At 42.7% G+C, this 13,306-nt stretch overlaps 2 protein-coding genes across 5 annotated transcripts in view; both read left to right on the top strand.

The window, feature by feature from the left end:
• Positions 1-10,398, top strand: part of LOC310859111 (adenylate cyclase type 9-like) — a 57,938-nt gene extending 47,540 nt beyond the window's left edge. The window contains exons 7-11 of the mRNA XM_083765494.1: positions 578-737; positions 2,584-2,732; positions 3,144-3,173; positions 4,774-5,062; positions 5,252-10,398. Coding sequence (XP_083621620.1) covers positions 578-737; positions 2,584-2,732; positions 3,144-3,173; positions 4,774-5,062; positions 5,252-6,304 — 1,681 coding nt within the window. The 3' untranslated portion in view covers positions 6,305-10,398. The remainder of the gene's footprint in view (positions 1-577; positions 738-2,583; positions 2,733-3,143; positions 3,174-4,773; positions 5,063-5,251) is intronic.
• A 967-nt stretch (positions 10,399-11,365) lies between these two features.
• The window catches only part of crebbpa (CREB binding lysine acetyltransferase a), a 68,215-nt gene continuing 66,274 nt past the window's right edge, over positions 11,366-13,306 (top strand). For all 4 annotated transcript variants that reach the window (XM_083765487.1, XM_083765488.1, XM_083765490.1 and 1 more), the window contains exon 1: positions 11,366-12,362. In XM_083765487.1, the coding sequence (XP_083621613.1) occupies positions 12,275-12,362 (88 nt within the window). In that variant the 5' untranslated portion in view covers positions 11,366-12,274. The remainder of the gene's footprint in view (positions 12,363-13,306) is intronic.

A 13,306-nucleotide genomic window follows, 5' to 3' on the forward strand; every position in this document is an offset into this window, starting at 1 on the left:
CCTGCAGCTGCTTTTTTTGGTTCTGTATCATGTTTGTGTTGCCACAAATTGACGTCATATTTGGCGGACATTTGACCTAATTTCTCCTTTCATTGTCAATGGCAGAAATTGAGACGTGTGGCCCCTCAAAAATCACACGTGTGAAGTGAGGGGCGCTCTTATCATCATACATCACATTCCGTGCCCAGCCAATCAAATCATCACATTCCGTGCTACACGCACGCACGCACGCAAACACGCACGCTCGCACGCACGCACGCACACACACACACACACACACACACACACACACACACACACACACACACGCACACACACAAAGATGTGCATATATAGGGGCTAGCACCTCTCAAAAATAGCATATACAAGCTCACAGCGTGTCATTTTGTGCCGCGCTGCAAGCTTGTACAACATGTTCGAAAAAGTGTGAGAACTACTGATTTTAGAAGGCATTTGTCATTCGGCCTCAGGTCTTAGTGGGTGAAGGCTGAAGGGTGGGGCATGGTAATCCATTTTTATCTGCTGAAAACCTTTCTTCTAACAAGGCAAGGGCTGACACCCCTCTCCTCTCTTACAGGATGGTGTTCTATCTGGATGAGGTGATGAGCTGTACCTTTTCGCTGCTCAGGGTGGTCTCTGGTTGGATCCCTCGGCACGTGATCGGGGCTGTGCTGGTTTCCCTCCCTGCTGTCTCTGTGTTCTCCCACTTTACCTGCGGTCTCCACCTGCCCCTCCAGGTAAAAGGGTGTGTGTGTGTGTGTGTGTGTGTGTGTGTGTGTGTGTGTGTGTGTGTGTGTGTGTGTGCGTGTGCGTGCGCGTGGATGCTGGTGGTGGAGTTAAAAGAAGGACAATGCTGACTGAATGGTCATTAAGGGAGGGTTGACGAACACACAAACCTCCCAGAATGGTTTCCTGGTTAGGAAGGGCAATATGTCTATTTAACCACTTTCACCCTGGTGTCCCTATTTCGGGCATTGAGACCAGTAGACTCGCATTACGTAGCATTAGCAGTGATAGGAACTGGAGAAGAAAAACAACAATTTGGATCTTGGCTCCAAAAATGTTGACGTTTTCCCCTCTCTGAATCCTGTATTTCAGAAGATTGCATTCTCGCATTTGCGTGCTGTGATTTATTCATGCTGAGCCAAGGTTACATTTCACTAACTAACTAAGTTTGACTATTCCCTTCCAGCCTCTGGCTTATGAATGAAAAACAAAAGAACTGGATGTGAAACTGTATTGTGTTTTTAGACCCACAACAGCATACCTTCCCATAATGCTTTGGGGGGGCATTTCTGTCCCTGTCCTTTGTTGTGGGCATTTGAGTGTGTTAATTTTGGGGAAACAAACCACGTGAGTTATACGAGTACCAGTAGTAGCATGGGGTCATCCCTATGTTCCCCAGGTTCTATGTTCCCCAGGTTCTATGTTCCACACTGACCCGGCCCCCCCAAAAAGGGGGACATAGGTACGCTCCCAGTAGTATCATACATCAGGAGTTGAGTTGGTTGGAGACACAATTGTTTAGTGTTGCAAATGAAGGAGATTTCTACAAACAGAAGTTGCTATGCCTGATCCCACACACTAAAACAGATTTAGAGGAGTCTGTCTATTTATTTAATTAATAATCACTTACATTTAAATTCAGCAGGTAGGTGGGGCATCAGGGTAGAGAATCAAATCCTCCAAGGTACCCCCGGCTTGGCTGGGTTGTCCAATGAATGTTTCACATGGTGGGACGCTGGCAGGGCAGAGTGATCTTTGTCACTCACTACACTACACTAGTGACTCCCTACAGTTTACAGCAGAGAGCAGAACTGGGAAGGATTGCGTGTTAATTCCTGCGTTAGTGGCTGGTGGCTTAAAGATTGTTGGAGGGAGGATTGTCGACTCTAAACCCTCCCCAGACGATGGAATAAAGATTAAGTACAAAGATCTGCAGGTGGAATACCCATCTCACACAAACATTTATTCCCATCTTAATTGCCTGCCAGTAACAGTCAGTACCCAATTAATTACAAAGCCTTTTTTTAATAATAACAAATAATAACATAGAAACCATGAATTGGCCATGCCATACCACACAATACATAAGACTTGACTCACTCCCCATAATTGTATGTAGAAAAATAATAATTGCTTGCTCACAGGATGTGGGATCTCATGCCATTATTCAAATTAACCAATTTTGGGCGGGAACCCCTTTTGGTGTTTTAAACATTATGTTGTAATTTAGCTATTGAAAAATAGCAGATCTACAAGCTCACCGAGTGGCGCGCTACAAGCTTGTAGGTCTGCTATTTTTGAAAAATCAAAGAACGACTGACATAGAAACATAGCTTTTTCAGAAAACTGTCAGGATGTAGAAGACATTTTTAGAATCTGATCTCAGGTCGAAATGGGTTAAAATATAATCACCACCTCCTGTTCCATGACTAGGAACTTAAATTTAAAGGGTAGAGTTAACTAAGCAAAAACAAACAAACAACAACAACAACAACAACAAAAATTAATTGCCTGCCATTTCTCTACTCTTATTGTTTTGTACATACATTCTTGCTCAGTAAATCTTATTTTCTTCAGGTGACCATGTTCCTGTGCTGTGCCACTATCCTGGCAATCGTCCAGTACTGTAACTTTTGTCAGCTGAGTTTCTGGATGCGCTCTGTCCTCGCCACTGCTACAGGCGCCATCCTGCTACTGCTGCTCTACTGCCCCCTCCACAGGAACAGGTGTGACACTACGCCATTCTACACCAATCTTCAAACACACACACACACACACACACACACACACACACACACACACACACACATGCACGGGCGCACGCGCGCAGAGATAATTTGAAATACATACAATTTGAAATACTTTTCTTGTAAATACAGACAATACGTATTTCAAATACATGCATTTCAAATACTGCCCATCTCTACACACACACACACACACACACACACACACACACACACACACACACACACACACACACACACACACACACACACACACACACACACACACACACACACACACACACACACACACACACACACACACACACACACACACACACACACTTTGTATGTGAGTATACTATATAACCAGGTCTGTCTGCTACCTCACACCACTCTCATCTCTTTCAGCTCCGGCAATGACAGCTCACCAGCGATTGGGTGAGTGTTTCTGTGGAAACGGAGAGGTTTGATAGATGAGTGACATTTCAGGGGTCAATGGGGGTCGAGGGTTTTCATCTCTCTCGCTCTCTCTGCGTTTTCTTCCCCTCCTTTTCTCTCCCACTCTGAGAATGTTGCAGCGGTAATCGCCTGCTAAATGTCACCAGAGAAATGACTCACAGCCAAGACCAGAGTTTTTTCTTTTTTATTAGAGCCACACATTACATTACTGATGCAGAGAGAGATTGGCAAATCCATTCTTTCTTGACATTTTAGCCCTTATCCCGTTCAGTTTCTGAAGATGTGTTTAAGGTTAAATTGCTGGGGGCATGACGGGAATTACCTCTGCATTCTATATTTTTAGCCCTGCTTCTGGTCACACTTGAGTTAAATATTACATGCATTTCCTTTTGGGAAACGTAGACTGTCTGATACTGTATGCTTGATAGTTACGTTTGATAATATCACAATTTAACACCCCCCTTTTTTTGAGGCCCCTCCTATGCCCAGCTTTGTGTGTCTGTGTGTGTACCACCATAGCAATGATTTGATTGGCCGAGCGCTTAAAAAGTGAAGATAAAAATGTAAGGACAGAAAAGTGAGGACGCCAAAAGTGATGATGTATGACAGGGTTCCCCAATTAATTTTCCTCAAGGGCCATATTTTGACTAGGTCATTTTCAGGGCAAGACCACATTTGAAAAGGATGCCCAGTTTGACATGCATAGGGCTACTGACCCCCATTTAATGCCATTTATATCTGGGGGAAAAAAACACATTCATACACCTTCCGGTTCCAAAGTGTTTCTCCCCCTATCTCTTTTAGTCAGAAAATACATTTTCAGGTTGGGAATACCCATCATTTATCACCTTCAATTTTACAGTTTTGCAGTTTCAAATTTGTCTGCTAATTTTTTGGTTTATTCACTTACCGGTAGTTCTAATTTAACTGGTTTATCCTGAATTGTGTATGAATTCTCTCTCCTGATTGGATTACATTGGTATCCTGACCTGAACATGTATTTTCTGTTTACTAAAATAGCCGGAGAAACCGGTAGAACCCTGCTACTACTAAACAACCACTCTATGTAGAGTGTCAGAATGTATAGTTATTTAACTCATAATTAAAAGAAAACGTACAGCACCTTTAATCACTTAAAAGCAACGACACTTTACTTTGGTAGATGATGTAACTCCAAACATTGGTGGGATATATCTTCAAATAGCTGCTCCATTGATTCAACATAGGCTCCCTGTTTACTTGTAGAAATAGGTGTCAAAGTCACTCTTTTAGCACATGCAAAGTGGATTCTGACAATGTATAACATTACAAAACCTGGTAGTCATTTTTTATATATATATAAATGTCAACTTCCTGTTGATGATAACCACATGGTCAGAATCAGCCTTGTTTGCATTTGTTTACGAAACGTACTAAAAGTGTCACTTTGAAACTTGCCATGTTAGATGAGCTCAGAGCTTATAGATCTGTAATTATTTTTCCTATATTTTCAGACATGTCCCAAAATGGCCCAATGCTTCTTCTTTTTTTTCTTACACTCTACAACTATCTCATTGACTCTTCCCGTTAACGTCCTCAGCGCTAACTTCACTGCCCTGAGTGACGGTTCAGCATCGACCACTCCAGAACCCGGCCACGACCCTCTGCTGCGACCTCTTGACCTCTTGCTCCCGGAGGTCATCCTGGCCTTCTTCCTGCTCCTTCTCTTGGTCTGGTTCCTCAACCGCGAGTTCGAGGTCAGCTACCGCCTCCATTACCACGGAAACGTGGAGGCTGACAAGCACCGCTACAAGATCCAGACCATGCGAGACCAGGCCGAATGGTTGCTGGGCAACATTATCCCCATCCACGTCGCGGAGCAACTCAAGGTTTTATTTTGTCCCCCACATAAGCATTCATCTTAATCTCACAAGGGTTATGTGATAATACAAATTATTCACGTGCACACATTGTTTTGAGGATTTAGCATGCTAGGTTTTTGTTTTAGTAGCGTACAAATATGTTTAAGATCTTCCTTAGTGACACAATCAATCACCTATATCTTAATGTTTTCTCAGTTGACCCAGAGCTACTCCAAGGACCATGACAATGTGGGTGTAATCTTCGCCAGCATCGTTAACTTCAGTGAGTTCTATGAAGAGAGCTACGAGGGTGGTAAAGAGTGCTACCGTGTCCTCAACGAGCTAATCGGTGACTTCGACGAGCTACTACGCAAACCCGAGTTTACCAGTGTGGAGAAGATCAAGACCATCGGTGCCACTTACATGGCGGCGTCGGGCCTGAATATTCAGCAGCTGGCCAACTGCGATGACCACGATCCTCACGAACACCTGATGGCACTGTTCAACTTTGCCCTGGAGATGATGGGCGTCTTGGACGACTTCAACAAGAACATGCTGGGCTTCGGTTTCAAGCTGCGCATCGGATTCAACCACGGGCCGCTGACCGCCGGGGTGATCGGCACCACCAAGCTGCTCTATGACATCTGGGGAGACACGGTCAACATCGCCAGCCGGATGGACTCCACGGGCGTAGAGTGCAGGGTGCAGGTGAGTGAGGAGAGCCACACGGCGCTCAGTGCCATGGGCTTAGAGTTTGACTACAGAGGTACTGTAAATGTGAAGGGAAAGGGGCAAATGAGGACCTTCCTGTACCCTAAATTTGGGGAAAGCCTATCGAGGAACCAAGACCAGTTGTTGGAGGGCAGCGGCGTCGGACCCTCACCCTCCGTGGCCGTACCAGCCAATAAGACTTCAGAATCGGCCGCAGAGGCAACGGCTCAGATTCCCTCCTCCCCTCCCACTCCTTCATCGTCCACCTCCTCTCCCTCCACATACGTACACCTACCCCAAAGCAGTGCTGGAGGACTTTCAGGAGCGCAGCCGGAGCGCGACTCATCTGAGCACACAGCGGAGAAGGAGGAGGGATATAGGGACGCTCGGCAACGCCCTTGCCACTCTCCTGCCCCCCCAGAACTACACCATGAGCCCACTGCCACGCAGGCGCCCTTCCCGGTGCAGCCCGCACCTCTCGCACATCAGGAGGAAGAGTTTGATGATGAGGTCAATGAGCTTTCGAAGCTCAATGAAGAGTTCTACTCACGCCTCTGATTCGTCCTCCGGGTCACGCCCCCTGCTGCTCCTCATCGCTGTCTCTCAATGCACGTCTCACCAGGACTGTCTGGTTGTGTGTGTGTGTGGGTGAGATATCACCTTCCTTTATAGTGTGAGTGAGGAGGCTGCTCTTTTTCCCCCAGAAGCTGTAGGAATGGAAGTGGGTGTAGGTTCCTCTTAATGGACAGTTGGACACAAGCCATGTCTATTAGCGGCCACTAACTATGAGGGCTATAAATGTTGTTTTTTGTGTTTGTCATTAGAATGTGGCTTGGAAATTGGGGTGGTTTGGAATCTGTGTTGAGCACAGCGAAACAAAGATGAGAAATGGCCAAAGGGGATGAGACAGAAGAGATTTGTTGTTGATATATATATATTTTTTTCTTATATGTTTTTGTCATTAAGTGCCTTCAGGACTAGAACAATGAATGAACAAATATGTCTATTGAACAAAACAAAATGTTTTGAACACCCCACCAACAACACCTAGACTGCAGAACACTGACCATATTCATATGGCGGTCATTTTCTCTTACATCATATAGTTGGGGGGAAATCCCTAGCCCGACAGCCGACAGGATGGGATTTCCTAGGCGAATACCCCACCCAGAATATGATGTAAGAGCAAAAATTGGGCCATCGTGTGAATATGGTCAATGGTGTAGTTCCTTACTCCCTGCTTTTTTTCAATGCAATTATTTGTTAAATTCTTATTGTTGTGCCATATATTTTTTTTGTAAACTCGATCAAACATTTTAACTGAGTTCAGAGGAAAAAACTGAATTTCCAAAGTGCCAGTGGAGCGTAATGGATAGAACAGGGAACTAAAAGTAGAATGAGGGCTGATTCATACTCCTATTTTACCGCTGTTTCGGCGCTGTAGTGCCGAAATGATTTCGGCTCGTCAGCAGTAGCACCGAAGAGCCGAGGGTTTCAGTAGCACCGAAGAGCCGACTTTAGGACGGTACCCGCCCCCCCGAACCTCAAATGACGTCAAATTGTAGGCTCTACAGAGCCGAACCGACTTTTATTCGGCTCTAAAATAGGAGTACGAATCGGCCCTGAGCGACTGACTACAAGCAGTATTAATTTGTGTATTCTGCTTTGACATGAGGGCTTGATACAGTATTAATTTGTGCCAGTCTCAGAATAAAGGGACATATTAAATAGGGCCGGATAGAATTTAGTCTGCGTAGTAGCTAAATTTACAAGTAAGCACAGGTCTTGCACAAACAATGTTTCCTCGACCACTTGTATTGGTCATTAGACAGCTTTTTAATAAGACTGTTGTCGGTCGCGAAACAAATAAATTTAAATGACAGAATAGTATGGGAATATATTTTCAAGGAAATGTGATTTTAAACAAATCATTTGGTTATCAGAAAAGCAGGAAGACACTTTAAAGATACTTAAATGGAACTGTGAGTGACAATCATTATGTATCATAGTAATGATCACAGACTTAAAGAGATGACACAGTGGTCCATGTTGATGTTGGTTAAATTGTCAAAGCACAGATTAGATGGCGACATTTGTTGGTTTTCATTTTACTGTGTGCAAAACCGGAGACTAGACAACATTCTGAAGTTCCATCCAATTGCGTCATTGTCCGTGACAAAGGTTTCTCTGACCATCTCAAGATTCAATCAGTAGTTGATCATTGTCTGCCTTTTGCTATTGTCATATGCTAGTCAAAGGGTTGGTATTTTGACTTTAAGAGGGCCTCTACTGTATCAATTTACTTAAATTGTGCCACTTTAATTGAGTGATCTAAAGGTGCAATGCAATCTATATTTTTCAGCTGATTCTTTTCTAGTGCCTCAAATTATGACAAACTGTATTTTTGATGTGTTTTTCTTTCAATATGTTTTTTATCACACTTGCGTCATGATGATGGATTATGATTGTATGTTTGAGGGAATGATGCCTTGTGCAGTTCTTGCTGTGACTATTTTGACAAAATCCATCTATGTTCTTTCCTTCACTCTTTGCAGTTCTCTATTTCTCATCAACTCATTGGTTGGGAATAGTGTATAATAGTGTGCGCATGAAAGAACTTGCACCTCCAAATGTTTCCTCTCTGATTACTCCGGATTTGTCTTCTATTGTGAAACATCATGTTGGGATTCACTACTCTCTCCCATTTCTACTTTGCACGTACGTGCGTTCGTGCTTTCTCCCATTTCTACTGGAGGCATGTGTTCTTGTGTGTGCGTGAGTGCGTGCGTGCCTGCGTGGGTGTGTGTGTGTGTGTGTACATGTTTGACAGAAGTTAGACTGCATATAGGTAGATAGTAATGTGCTGGATAAAGCAGGGCCTTGCTGAAACAATGCGGATGCATTTTCAGTCAACTATAACTATATATATATTGTAGCATCTGACCCAAACCAAGACACAAGAGAGGGCAGCGGTGGCCGCACGCTGCCTCCCTCTGTCTGTCGCTCTCTTCTGCGGTGGCTCTTACAGGGCTGGCGGTCCCCCAGTGAAACTACACTATATATATATATATTATATAAACACCATGATCAGTTTGGCTTTAATACTTCACATGATCTTCTATCATTGAATGTTCAATGATCTACATTAAGGATGAGAGCTGGTCCCAATTGTTTGCCTTGCATATTTAGAAAATAACCACTTAGAGAAGTAGAGAGGAAAACAAAAACAATAGTATAACATTGGAGAATACCCCCCCCCCCCCAACCAATGCAATGCTTTGTGAGATTGTAGATTAACTAATTTCTGAAGGATTTAAGTACACTTATGCTGGCTCTGATCTATAATACGATGGGAAACGGGAATGTTTGTGATTTTGAATGTGAATGAATGGTGATTTCTCTTCTTACTAGGCAACGTTCTGTCTTGCAGTACCATACTATTGTGCTTTCATTTGGTTTACAAATTGTATTCACTTAAAAGAGCTGAACTTTTAGTTCTAAGACTTATTTAAAAAACAGCATACATACAACATTAATATTGGAAGTGAAGCAATATTCCTGCCACTTTCAGAGGCAAAGCTGTAACTTTTCAGCTGGGAGGTCATTGAGTCTGTATTTACATTATTATTTATGGTTTAAATGTAATCAAATCTCTCCTTTCAGCATGATTTACATTTTTTTGAGAAAATTACAGGGTGAACATTTTCACAAGAAACATTTTTATAGCCAATTATTATTAAATGGTGACAAGAGTGTTATTAGGGCACAGAAACCATACTTTTTCAGTTTGTGGCAGTTTCTTCTAACATGTATCATTCAATTGATTGAAAATAAGAAGCTTGATTGACTGTTTGACCACTACATATATTCAAGCTCTTAGAACTTTCACCTCAGCCCTTGTATGTTGAACTATATGCTTGGTTTGCTTGCCTCCACCAGATAAGTCTTCAAAAAGCTACCGGTATATGCTTTGCTTATCTGCATGATTTTTACGTTTCAACGATTATACAGCAACTGAATGGCCTTCACTCTACAAGTGTATCATTGAACAAGAATGTGTGCCAAATAGACAATTTTACCATGGGAAATTTTCAATCAGACATGCCAATTAAGAGAACACCTTGAGAAAACAGGTTTCGTATATTGACCCTCTTTAGAAATCATTGTCACGTCAGTGATCCCAATCACTGAGGTAAATGATAACAAATGATTGCACACATCTTTTTACGATACTATTTGCTAGTAAATTCAACCCTCGTGTTTTGACCACACTGGGACAAAGTATTAAATAAGGCAGAGTTGGTTGATTTAAAATGTTTGTGTATTTGTTTTAATTTCATGAATCGGATGATATGTTTTGTTTGTATGTTTTTGTGCACATTACACGTTACATTATGTACATTTATCAACACATGATCATAATCTGTACACAATTGCACAAAGCACTCAATGTTTGTACATAATGCATAGGTATTATATTTCACATTATGATTTTTTTATACATGTGCATGTGCCAGATTTTGACATCATGAAAAACAATGAAGAAAAAAATAATACATCTATTATCATTGTTTGTCTGTTTGAGTGAAAATGGGTGATGACTTTCGTTAGTCTTGTTTCAATGTTGTTAAAATAATCTTTAAAGCTGAAAACATGGGATGGATCGGCTTATTGAGACACACTGCCACTCATCCCTGGTCTAAAGTAACCAGTTTGCTTGTTCAAACTGGTTACTGTATGAAAGTTTACAATCAATCACTGACAGTTAGCAATGTCGAAAAAGGTATTATGTGGATATTGTGGAAATTACAATTACCTTGGAACAATAAGAGCCAGTATAATCTTTCTTACTGCCAGATTTGAGAAATAAATACCAGTATGCACACATGCACGCACACGCACGCGCGCGCACACACACACACACACACACACACACACACACACACACACAATACTTGAAAGAGAAAAAAATAGATTGTGCACCGCAGAATAACATGCATAATGCATCTTTGTGAATAGTTTTTAACAAACCTACATTATTCCTTAAACTCACTGTGTCTCACTCAACGTGGGGTCTGGGAATTGGGGAACCCCAGGGGTTGTTGAGGGGGTTCCAGGTGGTCCCTGTAATGGAATGTTAAAAGTTTCATTTTATTCCATTTGTACACCATCAGAGTTATATTAACATTGAAGATGTTAGTGTAGATTGGGGGGAACCATAGATTAAAAAAGATGGGGAAAAATGCACATCAAATTTGGGTCTGTAAGGCTTATCAAACTGGGGGTCCTTGAAATGGAAAATGATCATAATAAATCATATTAATAAATAATTCAATCTAACATTACAGTGCAGCTTGAGGTCCCAGTGATATAAATAGTATCAAATGAGGGCTCGTGTGGTCTAATCAATACATATCAAACTGCATGGGGGGGGTGGGGGTCTTTGAAATTAAAAGGTCCCCCCCGGCCCATCGACCACTGACTGGCGCCCCTGGTGGTCGCCCGGCGAGCGTGTTGTTGGTTTTACGTAGGGCGTGATTGCGCGACCCCTCCCCCTCCACGCACGGTCTATCTGGGGAGAAAAAAAAAAAAACTTTTTTGTATCGAAGGAATCAACAGCCGCCATCTTGTCGTGGCTCGGAATTATAGGATTTCGGTCGAACACTGTTGTTTTTTATTAAGAAATCGAGCAGCCTAGCCGAGGTTTGACAGTCTCCTTGCCCCGAAAACAAAGTCCCGTCGTCGTTTGGGAAATATATTTCATGAACCATCTGGAATTGGACGTGCGTTCGTCGGATAGAAAAGCCCCGTATATGTGATTTCCCCTTCACAGAGTGTGTGTGTGTATGTGTGTGTGTGCGCGGCGCTGCTTCAGCCACCGTCCGCTCGCAGCGGTTATTGTTTACCCGTCAATAACCGAACCGGACCGCCGACACGGACCGCTTTATCACCGAAATACAGCATCTTTTATGCACTCGTGCATTTTTTTGTGGAGCATCGCACGATTTTTTTTTGCACGAGACAATTTGACGTCACACAAAATGGGCTGTTTGTGGACAACTTAAATTAACGACTTCTTTCTGCCCCCCCCCCCCTGGAATGCAAGCATCATCCACGTGAACATTTCCACGTAAAAATAATAATAATCTGCCGTTGTTTTTTTCTTTTCTTCACATGGGGTATTTTTTATTCGGGGTTATTTAACGATAATAATGTGGGTGTTGGGTGTTGGATTATCATGGGGTGAATGGCGGTGGCGAAGCGGGGCGCTATTGCATCTCTTTTGAAAACACTTCCACTCACTGCAAGCAAAGCAGCAGCAGCGGCTAACGCTAACTTAGCCGTGCTAGCGGCCAATTACGCTAGCTATTAGCCAAGTTAGCTGACATTAGCAGGCTAATAGCTTGCTAATGTGCTAACCAAATAAAAGGTGGAGGTTTTCCAGAACGCGTGTTCCCGTCTCGATCGCGTTTTATTTCCACTTGACGCTATTAAAAGCAGAACACTAACGAGTAACGGATCACCACCATGGCTGAGAACCTGCTAGATGTGGGACCTCCCAACCCTAAGAGACCGAAGCTCAATTCACCTGCGCTGTCAGCGTCTGATGGACCAGGTAAAGGCCTCGACTAGCATCTTTACATGTATGTCAGACCACAAGTTGTAGACAGTTGCTCTGTTTATGGGGACGAGCAGTGGTGACATCTTTGACACGACTAAATAAGTCACTCAAAACATTCGGCTGGCAGCTACTACTACTGCTGCTGCTGCCTACACTGCAGGTTAACTGAAAACTTTGTCACAGTGAACTTGGTTGGTTTCCATTGCTGTCCTTGTGCAGTCTAGTTGATGCGTGTAATACATGCGTCTGCAGGTGTACACACAGTGCAGACAGACACAACTATAAAAGGTTAATCATTCTGCAGAGTGCTGGTGGCTTTCTTTATAAAGAACTGGGTGGATGCATAGTAATAACAAACTACGGTATAAAATGAGGAGGCCTTGCAGAACACCTAATGGTAAAGTCAAATGTATCACACCCTCTGTTAGAAGCGTCTACATCAGTATCCCAGACTCTTGCCAGTGTCAACAGCAATAAAGAAGAATATTTCCTTGTAACAAATCATACATTGTGCTGATTGTGTGGTGGAGTAATACTCAATTTTTACTGGGATAAAAATATATATCAATACTATTGTTGTCATGCACATGCTGTAATGTACCTTCTAGTATCTTTTCTTTGACTTTGACATGAATGATTGTCATTGTATTTGCTATATAAAATACATAGACTCTTACAGGCATTGACACTATTAGGTTGCCCACCTGCCCCTGGCAGGTAAATTTAACTTTGGGCAGGTAGAGTTGGCTGGGCAGTGCTTGTTTGAGAGGAGACTCAACCATTTATAAACATAACAATCTGTCTTCTGGTCTATGGAATGTAAAATAAGAGCACTACCTATAATGTGCTGTTTTCACTGTTGCTACACTTACAAATCTAAAATAACAAGTGTGAACCCATACAGTATTCATAGCTGTAGGTATTTGGCCTAAAAAATG

This window comes from Protomyctophum parallelum, assembly GCF_964188405.1.
Source record: "Protomyctophum parallelum genome assembly, chromosome: 5".
NCBI classification, from domain to species: domain Eukaryota; kingdom Metazoa; phylum Chordata; class Actinopteri; order Myctophiformes; family Myctophidae; genus Protomyctophum; species Protomyctophum parallelum.